Genomic DNA, 14339 nt, shown 5'->3' on the forward strand with positions numbered 1-14339 from the left:
TCACTAATTTCTGGAACTAAACATCTAGACCATGTATTTGTCCCATTGACTAAAGCTAGAAAGCTTTTTTGGCAGTATGCGGGTGGTCAGGTAGCTGGATCAGCTGAGAAGGTACCTAAGGTACCAGTTCCGTTAACACAGGCACAAAAACGGACCTGAATAACTGTCTACAGAAGGAACATCTTCGTAGCTTATCCACCTTAATTTATGAAAATAAATCGTTGACTGCAAAGGAAAACAAGAGAGAATTGTTCAGAGCGCTTTCTTGTAATGGGCCTGTTTGTGCCCTTGTTCAGTCAAATAATGTAGAATTGGCTTTACAATTACTACAGTCCTGCTTGAGGCAGGTTGACTTTTTTCAAGTCGAGTGAGATTGCGAAATTGGATCAGTCACTCAGCTGAGTAAACAACTTTTTAAAATGATGCTCGGCCGAGTGGACCGGCGAATTCTATCGTTAGCTTGGCCGAGTAAAGGAATTACTATACTGTTAGCTTGGCTGAGTGGACCAGCGAATTTAACCACTCACTCCGCCGAGCAAATAACTTTTTCAATTATGCTCGGCCGAGCAAATGCCCGAGTAACTTGTCAATTTAGTACCTATTATATACCTGGGGAGGGGGGTTGTTCAGTGAAACCCGAAAAAGGGTAGTTCTATAGGATAAAACAATATTTGCAAAAAGGGCACTTTTCCAAAACTTTTTCTAACGTAGCATATAAATATGAAGGCTGCATCATGTAGGTCTGTATTTTAGTATCAAATTTGACCACCAGTCAACCAACTTGAATGCAAATACCCCTGAAATAGATAAATCCCTTTTTATCAAAGGGAAGGATGTACTTCAACACTGTATCCTGGGGGTTGGAAAAGCGGTTTTTCAAAAATTCAATATGGCTGCCAGTCAACCAACTTGATAAAAGTCTACAATTGTTTGCCAGATTACTACTGGTACTGTAAAAGGAATGCAATGCTCACCCACTAATGACACTTGATTCAGCAAATAGTGTTTTAGGTATCAACCATGCAGTCATCAAATAGGAAATACCAGCTATTGAGAGTATAATGCCCTGAAAATAAATAAGATGTAATTATATCTATCTTAGCTCAACTGTTATAGACTAAAAGAGTGGAAGATAGATATGAAAAAAACATGCCAGTCATCAGATTTTTGCTCACCAGTTAAAGCACAATAGATGGCAAATTAGACCTTGATATTTGTCTTGATATTTGGTTTGTAGTTATATTTTATTGTCTTTGGTGCATTATCTTGATATTTTGCTATACTATAATGTACCTACCCTTGATGCATCTGCAGATTTAATTAGAATCTCAGTGGCCAACTGGTGGCCATTTATGTTCACCAAAATCAGGATTTATTGCACATGTTTTAAGTTTTCCTTCTTGAGGATGTTATGATCAACTGTCTTGAGGTTCGCTATGTATATGTACCCCCTAGGTTGAATTAGCTAGCTAGTATTCGGTTCCAAGTGGGCATGGTCTCCCTGGACCCCTAGTTTTTAAATGAATGCATATTATAGTTCATTCTGAGGTTCCGGGCGAATATTTTACTCTTTTACTACACATATACAACTCTAACCAGAAGAATTCCAGTTCATTGCACATGAACGAGTGTCTTTTAAGAGATTGAATTGACCAGGGTCGATCATCCTCCCCTGCCAGGGAATCAAACCTGCTGGCATCGAGATTGACACAGTACGAAACCCTGCCACACTAGACCGAGTGCACAGCTACACGCACAGCTTAGAAGATGTCATTATTAGCCAATCTAATATCCCGTTTTATTTTAGCCCGGATTTTCCAATTAATATTTCTTCCCTGAAATATACCTCAGCGATTATACAAAGAGCAATCTGATTGGTGCCGCCAATTTTCATGCGGTAATCCTGCGCACCCGGCCTAGTGTGGCAGGGATTCGTGCCATGAATCAGTATAGCCATGCCATCAGGTTTGAATCCCTGCCGAGGGAGGATGAGGGTCGATGTGTTGCAAACATACCTTGAACATGAATTCATTTTCCTCTATGTTCTGCACTAAGACCTTGCTTATCACCATGCACAAGTAAACTATCTGCCAACCTTCAATGATAAGCCATGCCGGTTCTGTGAGCCATAATACTGTATCATAAAGTGCCACAATTGTCCATGGAATGAAGTTCACTGGAAGCGATACTAAACCAACAAAAATTCCCAGCTGTAGTAATGGAATCATAGATACCTGAAATCAAAATTTAAAGTTGATCTATACATGTACATTGGTAGATAATTTTATACACATTTCACTTTTTCTATGCAAACGGTCTGGTGAAGCAGTTTTCATTGAAAATGAATTGAGTACCGGTGTGTCAACAAGGCACAAACATTGGCTGTTGAACCAATAGTGTTGATTTTTGGTATAATGGTTTGGCTCAATGAGTTCTCAAGCTCACAAAAATTTCATAGTGATCGAGTTATTTTAAGGGGACTTATTCTTGAAAAACACGTAAAAACCCTGCTTTTTAGCACTAAGTCATGGCGCGTTTTTAAATATGACAATTTGCATACTTGGAATTGAAATATATAAAAGTTCAATCCTTCCTGGAAGTGTTGCCGTTTTTTGTGCGACTCATCTTGATGTACTTTTCGACCTACAAGCCCTTACTTTATAAACCCCCTAAATTTTCTCGCTTCTATTTATCTGAGTTGACCTTGTTACCTGAGCTACAATGAATGTGATTGGCTGTTTGTGGGATACATGGTTTCACGTCGAAACCAGTCTTTCTTTCTTTTTCTTGTCAAAGTTTTCCTATTGTTTTAATCTCTGTTTTGTTTTTCCTGCTGATGGGTTAGGACCCACTTTTCTTCACTGTATTTCTTTCGAGTTCTGATATATTGCCGCGTCGCGTTAGATTTGGCATCGTTTTGGTAAGCTTTGACCCCATATTAATAGTTTAGTTGCTAGTCTACTTAGTTCTCATATCGTTATCAGTATCATCAGTAGCATTTAGGTTTATATATATTCAGAATTCCTAGTTTTAATATCGTGTAAACATATATCCTATCGTGTAGAGGGCAGCATCTCCTACAGTGCTGCCCCGTAGTAACTTGCTTCCATTACTTTTATAACTACTTTGTATTTTTTACTGTTTTTAGTTAATCCTTTCTTGTCTGGTGCTGATGTTCTGTGGTCGTGTAATGAAATAAAGCCTCAGCCTGACAATCGATCTAATGAGATGCATTTTTTGAGACTTAATATTTTCGCTTGAGGAATCTATTACCCCACATTCTATTAACAAAAAGCGAGTTCGTCATGACCGAAGCTATGAATGGTCGCGTAGCTGCGTGGGTTAAACTTTCCTCTTCGCAAGTCGATCGGCCCGAGAATGGAGATAACGTTGAACAACGTTCAATTAAATCAGCGAAATCCTCCTCATCAACCAGATCTCAATGGATGAGAGAAAGGAGGGAACGAGTATCGCTGGACGCTGAATTGCAATCGCTGAAGCGTAAGCAAGAAATAGCTTTACAACGTCTACAACTGCAACAGGAAGAGGAAGAACTCGATTTAAAAACAAGATTGACCGTAGCCGCCACTTACGCTGCACTGTTGAAGGAACAGGAATTCGCCGAAGAGAATCGATGTGTCATTTCCTCCAGCAGCCCGCCTGCCGTTTTCAAACAGGAACTTACTCCGCAGATTGTTCCCGGTCAATCAGGTCCCACGGCTGGTGCGTCGCCACGCGGATCACCGCTGTCCGCAAAGGATTTCGTTATCGTGCGTGAATAACGGAAACTTAAAACCAACATCAAAAGATTCTCCGGAGATACAATCGAGTACCATAAATTCCTTCGTCAGTTCGAAAGTCAGATTGTCCGATAAACAACTGACGTGTGCGAATGTTTGAACTATCTGGAACAATTTACCGACGGCGAAGCTCGCGATATTATCTGCGGTTACAGCTATATCGATCCAGAGCTTGGCTACAATGCAGCTCTGGCCGAATTCGAAGCCTATGGCGGGCGATAACCACCAAAATATATCATTACTTTGAAAGATAACAAAAAGATGATGAAAAGATAGTGAAAAGATGTTGAAAAGATAGTAAAATGATGATAAAAAGATAGTGAAATGATGATAAAAAGATAGTGAAATGATGATGAAAAGATAGTGAAATGATGATAAAAAGACTAAAGATACACGGTGATAAAAAGATGAAACGATGGAAAGGTGAAACAATGAAAAGGTAAAAAGATGAACAAATGAAAGGACCCCGAGTGAAATGATGAAATGAAATAGAATTGTTGATCACACGCTGTAACGTTTTTACAATTTTACAATGTAAAATGCAATGATATTTACACTGTATCGTATCTAATCAAGCGATGCAATGCTGTAAGACTCGACCGTAAGATTGCAAAAACCGTAAAGTTTCCCAAGTTTCCGTTTTTCTAGCTAACGAATGCGCATTAGTCAATGCTGGCAAATGATCCAAGTCGAGAAATCGGCAAAGTGCGCATGCGACCCTACATATGAACATGTGAACTTTGATGACTACAAGTCACTGTAGTCTTTATAAACTTCAAATCCCATAAAAATATTGATCTTGTTCATCTTATGGCGGCGTTATAAGGTTCGAATCCCGAAAATTACTGATTGTATTTCAAGCGTTACGATATGAACTTTTATGACGCTGGTTTATAGTTTGCTGAGTAAAAAAGTTATAGCATCCCGAATATGAAATAATAAACTTTAATAGCCCCAGGGTTTACTTGTATGTGCTAGGTTCGAATCCCGAATGTGTAATAGAAAAATACATTCATTCATTTTAATATACCGATATACATTATATCTTAGATTTTCAGCTTACAGTAAAGACCATTTGAACACTTGTCATCGCTAAAAATACAAATGATTCTCTTAAGTGACCAAACAAACTGTACTTTCACGTTGAAAAAGTTCAGACAGGTTCATTTCAGCGTACTGCTATGACCCAGTTTAGAAAAAAATTCACATGTAGTGATGCATGCACACGCTCACAATTTCTGGACTTAGAGAGGATTTCCCTAACACTTATTAATGCGCATGCGTTATAAACAGAGACTTGGGAAACTTTACGGTTGTGTCTCTAACACCAAATTAAATCACTATAGCTGGTACATAATAATCTTCTTACTGGAATGCCTCCATGCCATCCGGCATATCGATGGTTGTCAAGTGTTACAATACTCAGCTAATATGAAAGCGCTGGTGGACAAGCTTCCGTTCTACCTACATGATCGCTTGCATGGTGTCGTCAAAGGGTAGGGGCCGTGAAATTTGATTTCGTTCGTAAGGATGGTCAAAGGCGAACGATCCGGTCTATGGTCGCACGGCCTTTCCTAAGAAAGACAACCGGAAGCCGAAAGCGTCATTTGCGATCATCCACGACGAACCCGTGAAATCCAGAGATTCTGAAAGTACCGGCAGTGGCATGAATACCTTTCGGAATGGCCTTAACAAGCCCTGCTTGCACTGCGACTCGACGAATCACGCCATGGTCAATTGTGACTCTTTCGGTCATCTGGATTCGGTCGAACAAACCAAAAAGCTTAGAGCGGAGAATCTATGCTTCGGCTGCTTACGCACCGGTCGCCGTAAGCTGCACTGTAAGAATTTAGCCACCCGCAGTAAATGTCACCGGAGACATCCAACAGTACTACACTTTGACAGTCAGTCCGATAGCCCTTCACGCAAGGAAAGTGCTAAGGAGCAGTCGACTGACACGATAAGATGGCGTGTAGAACCATGGGGGCTGGTGACCAGTGCACTCTGGCGATCATCCCAGTTAAAGTTGGGTTGAAAGACGGCACGAAATTCGTCAATACGTACACTTTCTTGGACCCTGGTAGCACCGTCAACCTGTGTAGCGAATCATTGTTGCAGCAGTTAGGGTATCCAGGCCAACCAAAATCGTTAACACTAAAAACTGTGAGTACCTCGCATAAGATCCCTACATACCTGATGCGCTATGTGGTGATTAAAAACTTTAGCTCTGACGAGAGTGTAGTTCTGTCGTCTGTGTATAGCAAGGATTAATTGAATATTTCGAAGGAACACATCCTGCCACGCAACGACGTTTCTCGGTGGCCTCATCTATCCGACATCGAGTTGGAAGAGGATCAAGGTTTTCGAAATCGGACTCCTTATCGGCAACAATGCGCCCGACGTCTATTCACCTTAAGATGTATGTACCGGCCCACCGGGATCGCCTCACGACCTCCATGCCTCAGAGGTAAGATATTATATTTCATCAAATTTTGCATGTGCCAACTGGTCAAATCCACTAATGCGCCTGATATAATGAGATAAAATAAAGTAGAGAACACATTGACACTGTTGTTTTAGTTTGAAATCATCAATACAGAGAAAAAAATTACTTTGTATCGCAGTGACCATCATGCATATAGTTGCTTAGTGGTTTGGTCACCACAGTAGCCATCACGCACAAATGGCATGTAATTTTTATGAATTGTTATGACACTTGTGTAAGACCTTACTCCTTCATTTCAGCACTCGTAAACGAACACGTACAGTAGACGAAATAGTCGATGAGATCGCCATCGATGAAGATGACGATTATCATCGGGTAGTGATGACGATCGATTTTCAGATGGTGAAGATGACGATAGAGATGTTATTGGCGCCGAAGCAGAAGAGGAAGATTCTGAAAGTGATAGTGAGCCTCCTGAAAGTGAAGGGGAAGAAACAGACACAGCCACAGACACAGACAACGAAGAGCCAAGGCCAAGTCAAAGCAGGCCTACTACTGCCAAAAAACAGCCAGCCATGAAAAAATCAAAAACGTAAGTTGCGATACTCATTTCCTCTATCACGTGATACAACAAATCGATCGAAAATATATACAGTCAATTTATGATTGCTTCTTGTTTGTATTTCAGCAATGCACGCAAGTGGAAATTGGAAAAGAAGGACTTACAAAAATTTGTCAATGACGGAGTTGGGTCTAAACTTGCCGCAAAAGGCACAGCGTCACAGGCACAAACTGAAATGGAATACCTCATGGAATTATTTAGTGATGATATTATAGACAATTTGACCTTCGAATCAAATAGACTAAAACTGCAAACAAACCAGGTTAGACTAAAACGTGTCACTAATGAGGAAATGAGAAAGTTTCTGGGTATCGTTTTATACATGTCTGTCATCCGTGTACCATACCGGCCTGAGTATTGGTCAAGACAAACACGCATTCCTACCATGGCAAATGCTATGTCTGTCAATAGATTTGATGAGATAATGTCATCACTTCATTGCAATGACAATAACCTACTTGTTGCTAGAGGTGAACAGGGCTACGATCGCCTATACAAGGTACGCCCTCTAATAAAAAAGTTAGGTGAAAATTCTGAAGCATGTGCGGAAAAAGAGTTGCACTCAGCGATCGATGAACAGGTTGTTCCCTTCAAAGGAAGGAGTACCCTTAAAACGTACAACAAAAAAAACCCCAAGAAATGGGGGTATAAGATCTGGGCATTAGCAGGCGAAAGTGGTTATGTTCACCGGTTTTATTTTTATGGTGACAATCAAATCCCAGACAACATTGATTTCCCAGACATAGGCAAAAGTGGACAAGTTGTTCTGAATTTATGTGCCGATTTACCATTAGAGATACATTCCTCTATTTTGATAATTATTTTGCCTCACCAGCTCTGCTTCTAGAGTTGAAGAATAAGGGATTATATGGTACTTGTACAATCAGGTCTGACCGTATTGCCAACTGCACTCTCACAACAGAAAAAAATCTGGTCGTGGCAGTCTTGATTTCAAATCCTCAGATGGTATAATAATTTGTCGTTGGTATGACAATAGATCTGTCAACCTAGGTTCAAACAAGCATTCTGTTGCTCTTCTGAATGTTATAAAGCGCTGGGACAAGAAAACAAAAGACTTGGTCAATGTCCAGAGACCAAATATTGTCAGTGCATACGACAAAAAGATAGAGGAGGAGTAGACAGATGTGACATGGTGTTGGCCCTGTATCGTAATACTCTGAAAACAAGAAAGTGGTATAAACGTATCATATTTCATTTGCTCGACCTAGCTGTATCCAACGCCTGGGCCCTCTTTCGAGCAGATGGTACAAATAAGATGCCATTTCACAAGTTCAAGATAGCTGTTGCAGAGGGTCTTATTGAAAACCAGATGATGGAGACAAATGATGAGAATGGTAATGCCCCTGCGTTACGGGCAGCCGATGTCCCCGATTCGGTCAGATACAACAACAAAGGTCATTTGCCAATGCAACAGGAGACCAAAAAGGTGTCGTCAAAATGGATGTAAAAGAAGGTCAACATATTTGTGTAAGAAATGCAATGTGTACCTGTGTATTGATAAGCATAGTAGCTGCTTCTATCATTACCATACTAAGTAATAAATGGAGTATTTGTAAACAAAGGTCGACTTATGTGTATAATGAGATGTATTATTGTGACAGAAACAGCCGATATGCTTATCAATGCAGTACTTGGCCTGTTTAAACAAGATCGACTTATGTGTATAATGAGATGTATTATTGTGACAGAAACAGCTGATATGCTTGTAAATTCATCACCATATTAAGTAAAGTTCAATAAAAGCAGTTTGAGTGAGTTTTGCAATTATCTTTGTTGACATTTTTTATGGATTTTCATTACCTTCTTGCATGATGGCTACTAGAGTAGCATGGCCCGACCCACAATATGGGGGGGGGGGGCAAATTTTGAATTGTGTTTGGGAGTCTTTATTTGGTGTCATATAGGTAAAGTAAAAGCAGTGGTAAGGAAATCTGAAGGGTTGGAGGGGGCCATGCAACATAGGGTTAAGTCAGATCTGTTGTTAGGGGGGTCGATATATGATCGACCTCCCGTTCAGGTCTGAGGGTAGCCGTCTACCAAATAACATTGACCAAGCTCTTAACCGTCTATATTCGCTGAAGAAACGGTTCATTCGAGATGAGACATACCGTCTAGACGATAAATCGTTTATGGATAACATGATCTCTGCTGGTCATGCCGAATTAGTTGCAGACAACACTTCTTCGCCAGGGCACACCTGGTATCTACCGCACCAAAGTCAACTCGAATAAGATCCGTGTCGTTTTCGATGGCTCTGCCCAGTATTGTGGCTCCTCATTGAACGAGGCACTGTTGCTGTACCATCCCTAACCAGTTCGCTGATATCGGTACTGTAACGTTTCCATCAGGAAAAGATCGCATTTATGGCAGACATCGAGAAAATATTCCTACAGGTCGTCGTTCCGCCGAAAGATCGTGACGCGCTGCGCTTCCTGTGATGGCCGGAGGGTGATATCAGTCGCGACCCTTCCACCTACCGAATGATTTGACACTTCTTCGGAGCCATATCATCACCTAGTTGCGCGAATTCAGCATTCCGCAGACGGCTAAAGATAACGAAGCGGATTTCGATCCGTCAGTAACCGAATTGATTCAGAGAATCTTTTACATGGACGATTTCTTGAAATCCGTTGATGGCATCGAGGAAGCTATATCAATTGTTCAGGAAACGACTTCTCTCTGTAGTAGGGGCGGTTTCAATTTTTGTGGCAGGGTTAGCAACACTCCCCAGTTGAGGGCTCTCTTAAGCCCCGAGCTGCAAGTAGATTCTGCCCAGGAGATGGACCTCGATTTCGATAAGACTTGAGAACGAGTTCTGGGTATCTCGTGGTCGCTGAGTTCGGACACATTCGTGTTCAACAGATCAATCCCCGAACGACCAGCAACTCGTTACGGCATCCTCTCGGTTGTAAGCTCGATCTATGATCCGTTGCTGGCACCCTTCGTCTTGCCGGCGAAGATGTTGCTACAGAACTTATGTTTGCGCAAGGCTGGTTGGGATGAAGAGCTGACTGCAGATGAACTTTCCGAGTGGAAAAAATGGTACAGGTCATCTCCGATCTAAATCAGGTCCGCGTACCACGTTGCTACAAGCCAACTGGCTTCGGGAAGGTCATGAATTGCGAAATACACAATACAAAATTCCGACGCTTCGGGGGTCGGTTACGGGTCAGCTACGTACGTATACAGATACCGCAGGTGACGTTTTGTGTGCGCTTATGTTCGGCAAGTCATGGGTCACCCCCTTGGAATCGATCTCTATTCCGCGCCTAGGATTGACGGCTAGCGCCATGGCTGTCCGTCTCTGCAATAGGCTGCTCAAGGAGACCGAACTGAGGGTAGATAAGATTCATTTTTGGACGGACAGTACAATCGTGTTATGTCACATCAGAAATGAATCATGGTTAGCTCTGCACCACAACCGCGTTCGTATAATGTCTGAATCAGGACAATATTATCGTAGAAATAGGCGTCATTTGAACAGAACACAGGAGGAACACTTCCTGACAACCATCAAGGACTTGTCTGTTCCAGAGTCAATGACTACGGCTTCGGATGATGTACAACCTGAACTAACTACGCGCGCAACACACACGCGCGGCAACAGTAAGTAGGCCTATATACATTACTACTGTTGCTGCGCGCGCGTGTCTGCAACCGATCGATAAAATAAATACACACTCATCGTAGTACAAATGTAGTAGTGCTGCCATCTAGATTGTAGGATAATGGCTGCCACGTAGACTGTAGTAAGAAGAGAAATAAAAAACTAGAAATCAAGTTTAATGATGTGTTACTTGTTCGTTATGTTACAGTAAACACGTAAGCAGTAGTGATATTTTTATCTGCTCTACAAGTCGATTGTTGAATTAGGACATTGCTCGACTGAACGCAACTGAGGAATTTTTGTAGCTTGTTTGTGTCGTATACACAAGTAAGAGAGCATCATATATAGCTTCGAATTCGGCAACACAAGTTAGAGAGCATCATACATAGGCTTTAATACTTCGGATTCGGCTAGTAACAAGAATATTGCATATCAATACTCCTTAACCATTGGAGATGAATTGTGGTTGCAACGAGCGATTAGTAGACCTTAACAGGACGCTTGTATTGATGTATGGTATAACTATGTACCTCATATGGTTCTCCAATAGCGCCACCTCTAAGACGCTGGAAAACTCATTTTCATTTATATCGACTAAGGGTATCAATGCATTTCTATAAAAATTGATACACATGTACCTGGTTACTAAATGCAAAGAACCCCTCACATGATTAGTTCTTATTTTAACCACTAGGGGGCGTAAATTTTGAAAAATCGATTTCAGCATCCATTTTTCGCATGTAATGCGGTCTGTTTATTATTAAAATCACAAAACTTGGCATAAGTACAAAGACATGTGTGTAATGTGCCAACCTGCATGATTAGTTCATACAACTTCCACCAGGGGAGTGTGAAAACAACGATTTTTGCTCCTAGGTCCTTAACCGTTGGTGATAGAATCAAGGTTGCAATGTGTGGTCAGTAGCCCTTTACAAGACACTTGTATTGATGTATGGTTTAAAGGCCGACTTAAATGGAGGTCCAAAAACCCACTGGTTGGTACTTGAGATTTGCAGTGCAGGCCACATCCCACTAGCAACTAGCTAGCGGTAGTTTGTTTAAAGTGTTTACTGGAACACATCTGGCTCACACCAGTATCACACAGTATCACAGTGACACATAAAAAAACTTTTTTCGTATATGTTTGATATCATTTTGGTCATAGTAATCTTATTAATTAGAATTCGCTGATTTTGTAGATGTTTTTTGATAAGTATTCCTCCAGTAATAATGGAGTTGAACATAAAATCTGTATTTTCAATTTATTCAATTTTTGTCCGATTTTGATGAAATTTTCACACATTGTTACTGATAAGGAGTTAAGATGATATATAAATTTTCAGTTTGATACAACTTTCAGGTCAAAAGTTTTCTAACCCCCAAAATTATGCACTAGAGCTGCAACTGTTTTGTTTATATAGGTTTATGACTACAGGTCACTGTGCTCTCTGTGGTGAGGTGAGTAACTCCTCCCAGCTTGTCATTCAAAGATTTGAAAATTTGAAGAATGCACTGAGTAAATTGCTAATTTATGCATGAAGGAGGGCTTAAACTAAATTTTAAGCCATAGATATGACTATATTACATGTTTACACATATCCCTGACAAAAAGGAGGGTCCAAATCGGTTAACTGACGGAGATATTAGGGAAATACCAGTTTCAACGCTGGAGCTCTTGACTGCTCCATGGGTTCAGAGATACTGCCATGTCTGACAGATGATGGGCCTTTTATACTTGAAGTCGGCCTTTAAGTAGGTAACTCATAAGGTGCTCCAGTAGCACCACCTACAAGTTGTTGGAAATGCATTTTCATTGATATCTATTAATCGGATAGAGGGATTTCTATGAAAATTGATACACATGTACTTTGATATGAGATACAACGAAATTCTCACATAATTAGTTCCTATTCTAATCACTAGGGGGCGTTAATCTTGAAAAGTCATTCTAGCATCCGTTTTTCGCGTGCAATTCTGCCATTTTATTATAGATATCACAAAACCTGGTGTGAGTACATGTACATAGGTATACCTGGCTAACCAGCTGAATTAGTTGATACAACTGCTATGAGGGAATGGTAGAACACTGTATCACCTATTTTCTCGAAGTTATTTTCCCTAAACTTGGTACATTATTACTTTGCACTTAAGAGCCATGGGTCAATACATATCCATGATATGGGCTGACCAATGATACAGGCTGACCCCTAGGTGGCGCTTCTTCACAGATTGTGGTACGTAATGAACTGATTTCAGTGAAATCTTTTGCAACCTTCCTAGTACGGTATTTAACCCGGCAAGGCAGAAACCCGTTATCACTGCTATGCAGCTATATTTATTATTATTATCATTAGAGTTTCTGCTGCTTTCTCAGAAACCCTATTGTAATTCTGCTGATTATTATTATTATCATTATTATTATTATTATTATTATTATATTCTCTTTCACACTACATTTTACTGGATCATAATAAATGACCTTATTTTACTCTCATTCTCCGTGAAAGCAAAACGTACCCTTAGAACTCAAATGCTTTGACAAATACTGCACGTGTAATTCATCAGACCCTTACCGTTTAGTAACTGTAATCGTCTAAACAGTGCAAATTAACGCCGTAGTGACAGCCATTGGTCTGACAGCCACGTAATTCGTGAATGTGGAGTTTGTTGCCTATACAGCTATAATCCCGGAACTAAATAAATACAAATCAAATTCAAATGGTGTAATTTATTGTTTCTTCTTTCAATTGACCGATTTACATGAAACATATGTCATATTTCCAAGTGGAGCCCAATCTTTAAATATGATTAATGATACGTTATAGTGTTTGCAATGCTATAGTCAATTTCGGGGTGTTATGCTGGTCGTCGGAATGTTGCGCGGATCGGACTATCGTCCGAGTGCCGTCTGTTTCGTATGCCATTGCCGATTCCCTACAACAGCAATTCAATTCAACTTAAGGCCGATCACCATTTTGTGTTCGTTGAAAGTGATCCTTCTTGCGCTAACTTTCTGTTTGTTTGTGAGAAGCGTCGCTGTGAACAATCGTATCGTTTCACTTAGCTCCCAGTAAACTGGTAAACTACACGCGCACAAGCGCCGCAGCTAGGCCCACTGAGTGGGTGAATTGTATCGACGAAATTTAGGGAGAGAAGGAATGCGGTCTTATTCCTCTCGACTCGTCTTACTCCCCAGTTCTAACTTAGCGTACGTGTTAATAAACCTGGCGTCGGATTTTCTCCGCATTAGGGATATAGGCCTTTGAATTTGATAGGTAGGTTAATCAGAAAAAAGTACTTTATTCTGGGTATGCTAATTAGCGGAGCGTCAACAAGTTTCAACGTTTTGCGTCAAGATTTAAGCGTCAACAAGCGACAATCAATAATAACTTAATAGCATTTTAAATAAATAAATTTTCTGCCAGGAATGACGATAGGCCTAAGTCAATCGACAATGTAGGCTTATCTTGCAGTACCTTAGAGTCATTTTCCACGAATTACTTATTTTGGTCAGTTTAGATTTTAATTCATGTTTCTGTAGGGGCACACAAGCGTAATCTTTGGCCCGATCGCCGCAAATTTATAAATCGCTTCACCCGATTATTTAAGGCGGTGATCGGATTGTGCGCAAATTTGCTCGTCTGCCCGCACTCGGCGAATTCCGCCGAGTGATCCATTAAATGGCATTTTTATCAATGTGGGATGCATTGTTGATATCATGTGATTTGTTAACTCTCTCACACTAAGTTGCAGTCACTGACAGAATTTTGGTTTGATCGCTACGTGTACCCGCTCGTATCGGACGTACAAATTCGCTGGCAAATATAATCCTCGCGATCGGGC

At 40.7% G+C, this 14339-nt stretch overlaps 2 protein-coding genes across 2 annotated transcripts in view; one reads left to right on the plus strand and one right to left on the minus strand.

The window, feature by feature from the left end:
• Window positions 1–970: 970 nt before the first annotated feature.
• LOC141898895 (uncharacterized) overlaps window positions 971–14339 on the minus strand; it is a 116856-nt gene continuing 103487 nt past the window's right edge. Inside the window, exons 2-3 of the mRNA XM_074785040.1 lie at window positions 2016–2234; window positions 971–1066 (exon numbers count right to left, since the gene is read on the minus strand). Of these exons, the coding sequence (XP_074641141.1) occupies window positions 971–1066; window positions 2016–2234 (315 nt within the window). The remainder of the gene's footprint in view (window positions 1067–2015; window positions 2235–14339) is intronic.
• LOC141900634 (uncharacterized) lies at window positions 6168–7093 on the plus strand. Its single transcript, XM_074787615.1, has 3 exons — window positions 6168–6267; window positions 6546–6838; window positions 6935–7093. Exons 1-2 carry the CDS (start codon window positions 6191–6193, stop codon window positions 6823–6825), a joined length of 357 nt encoding a protein of 118 aa, XP_074643716.1. The 5' UTR covers window positions 6168–6190; the 3' UTR covers window positions 6826–6838; window positions 6935–7093.

This window comes from Tubulanus polymorphus, chromosome 2 (genome assembly GCF_964204645.1).
Source record: "Tubulanus polymorphus chromosome 2, tnTubPoly1.2, whole genome shotgun sequence".
NCBI lineage: Eukaryota > Metazoa > Nemertea > Palaeonemertea > Tubulaniformes > Tubulanidae > Tubulanus > Tubulanus polymorphus.

Bases quoted from the DNA above. Each gene is read 5' to 3' on its own strand.
- LOC141900634 (XM_074787615.1), top strand. From the start codon at position 6,191: ATGCGCCCGACGTCTATTCACCTTAAGATGTATGTACCGGCCCACCGG. The intron at 6,268-6,545 runs GTAAGATATTAT...CCTTCATTTCAG, and splicing joins ACGACCTCCATGCCTCAGAG to CACTCGTAAACGAACACGTA.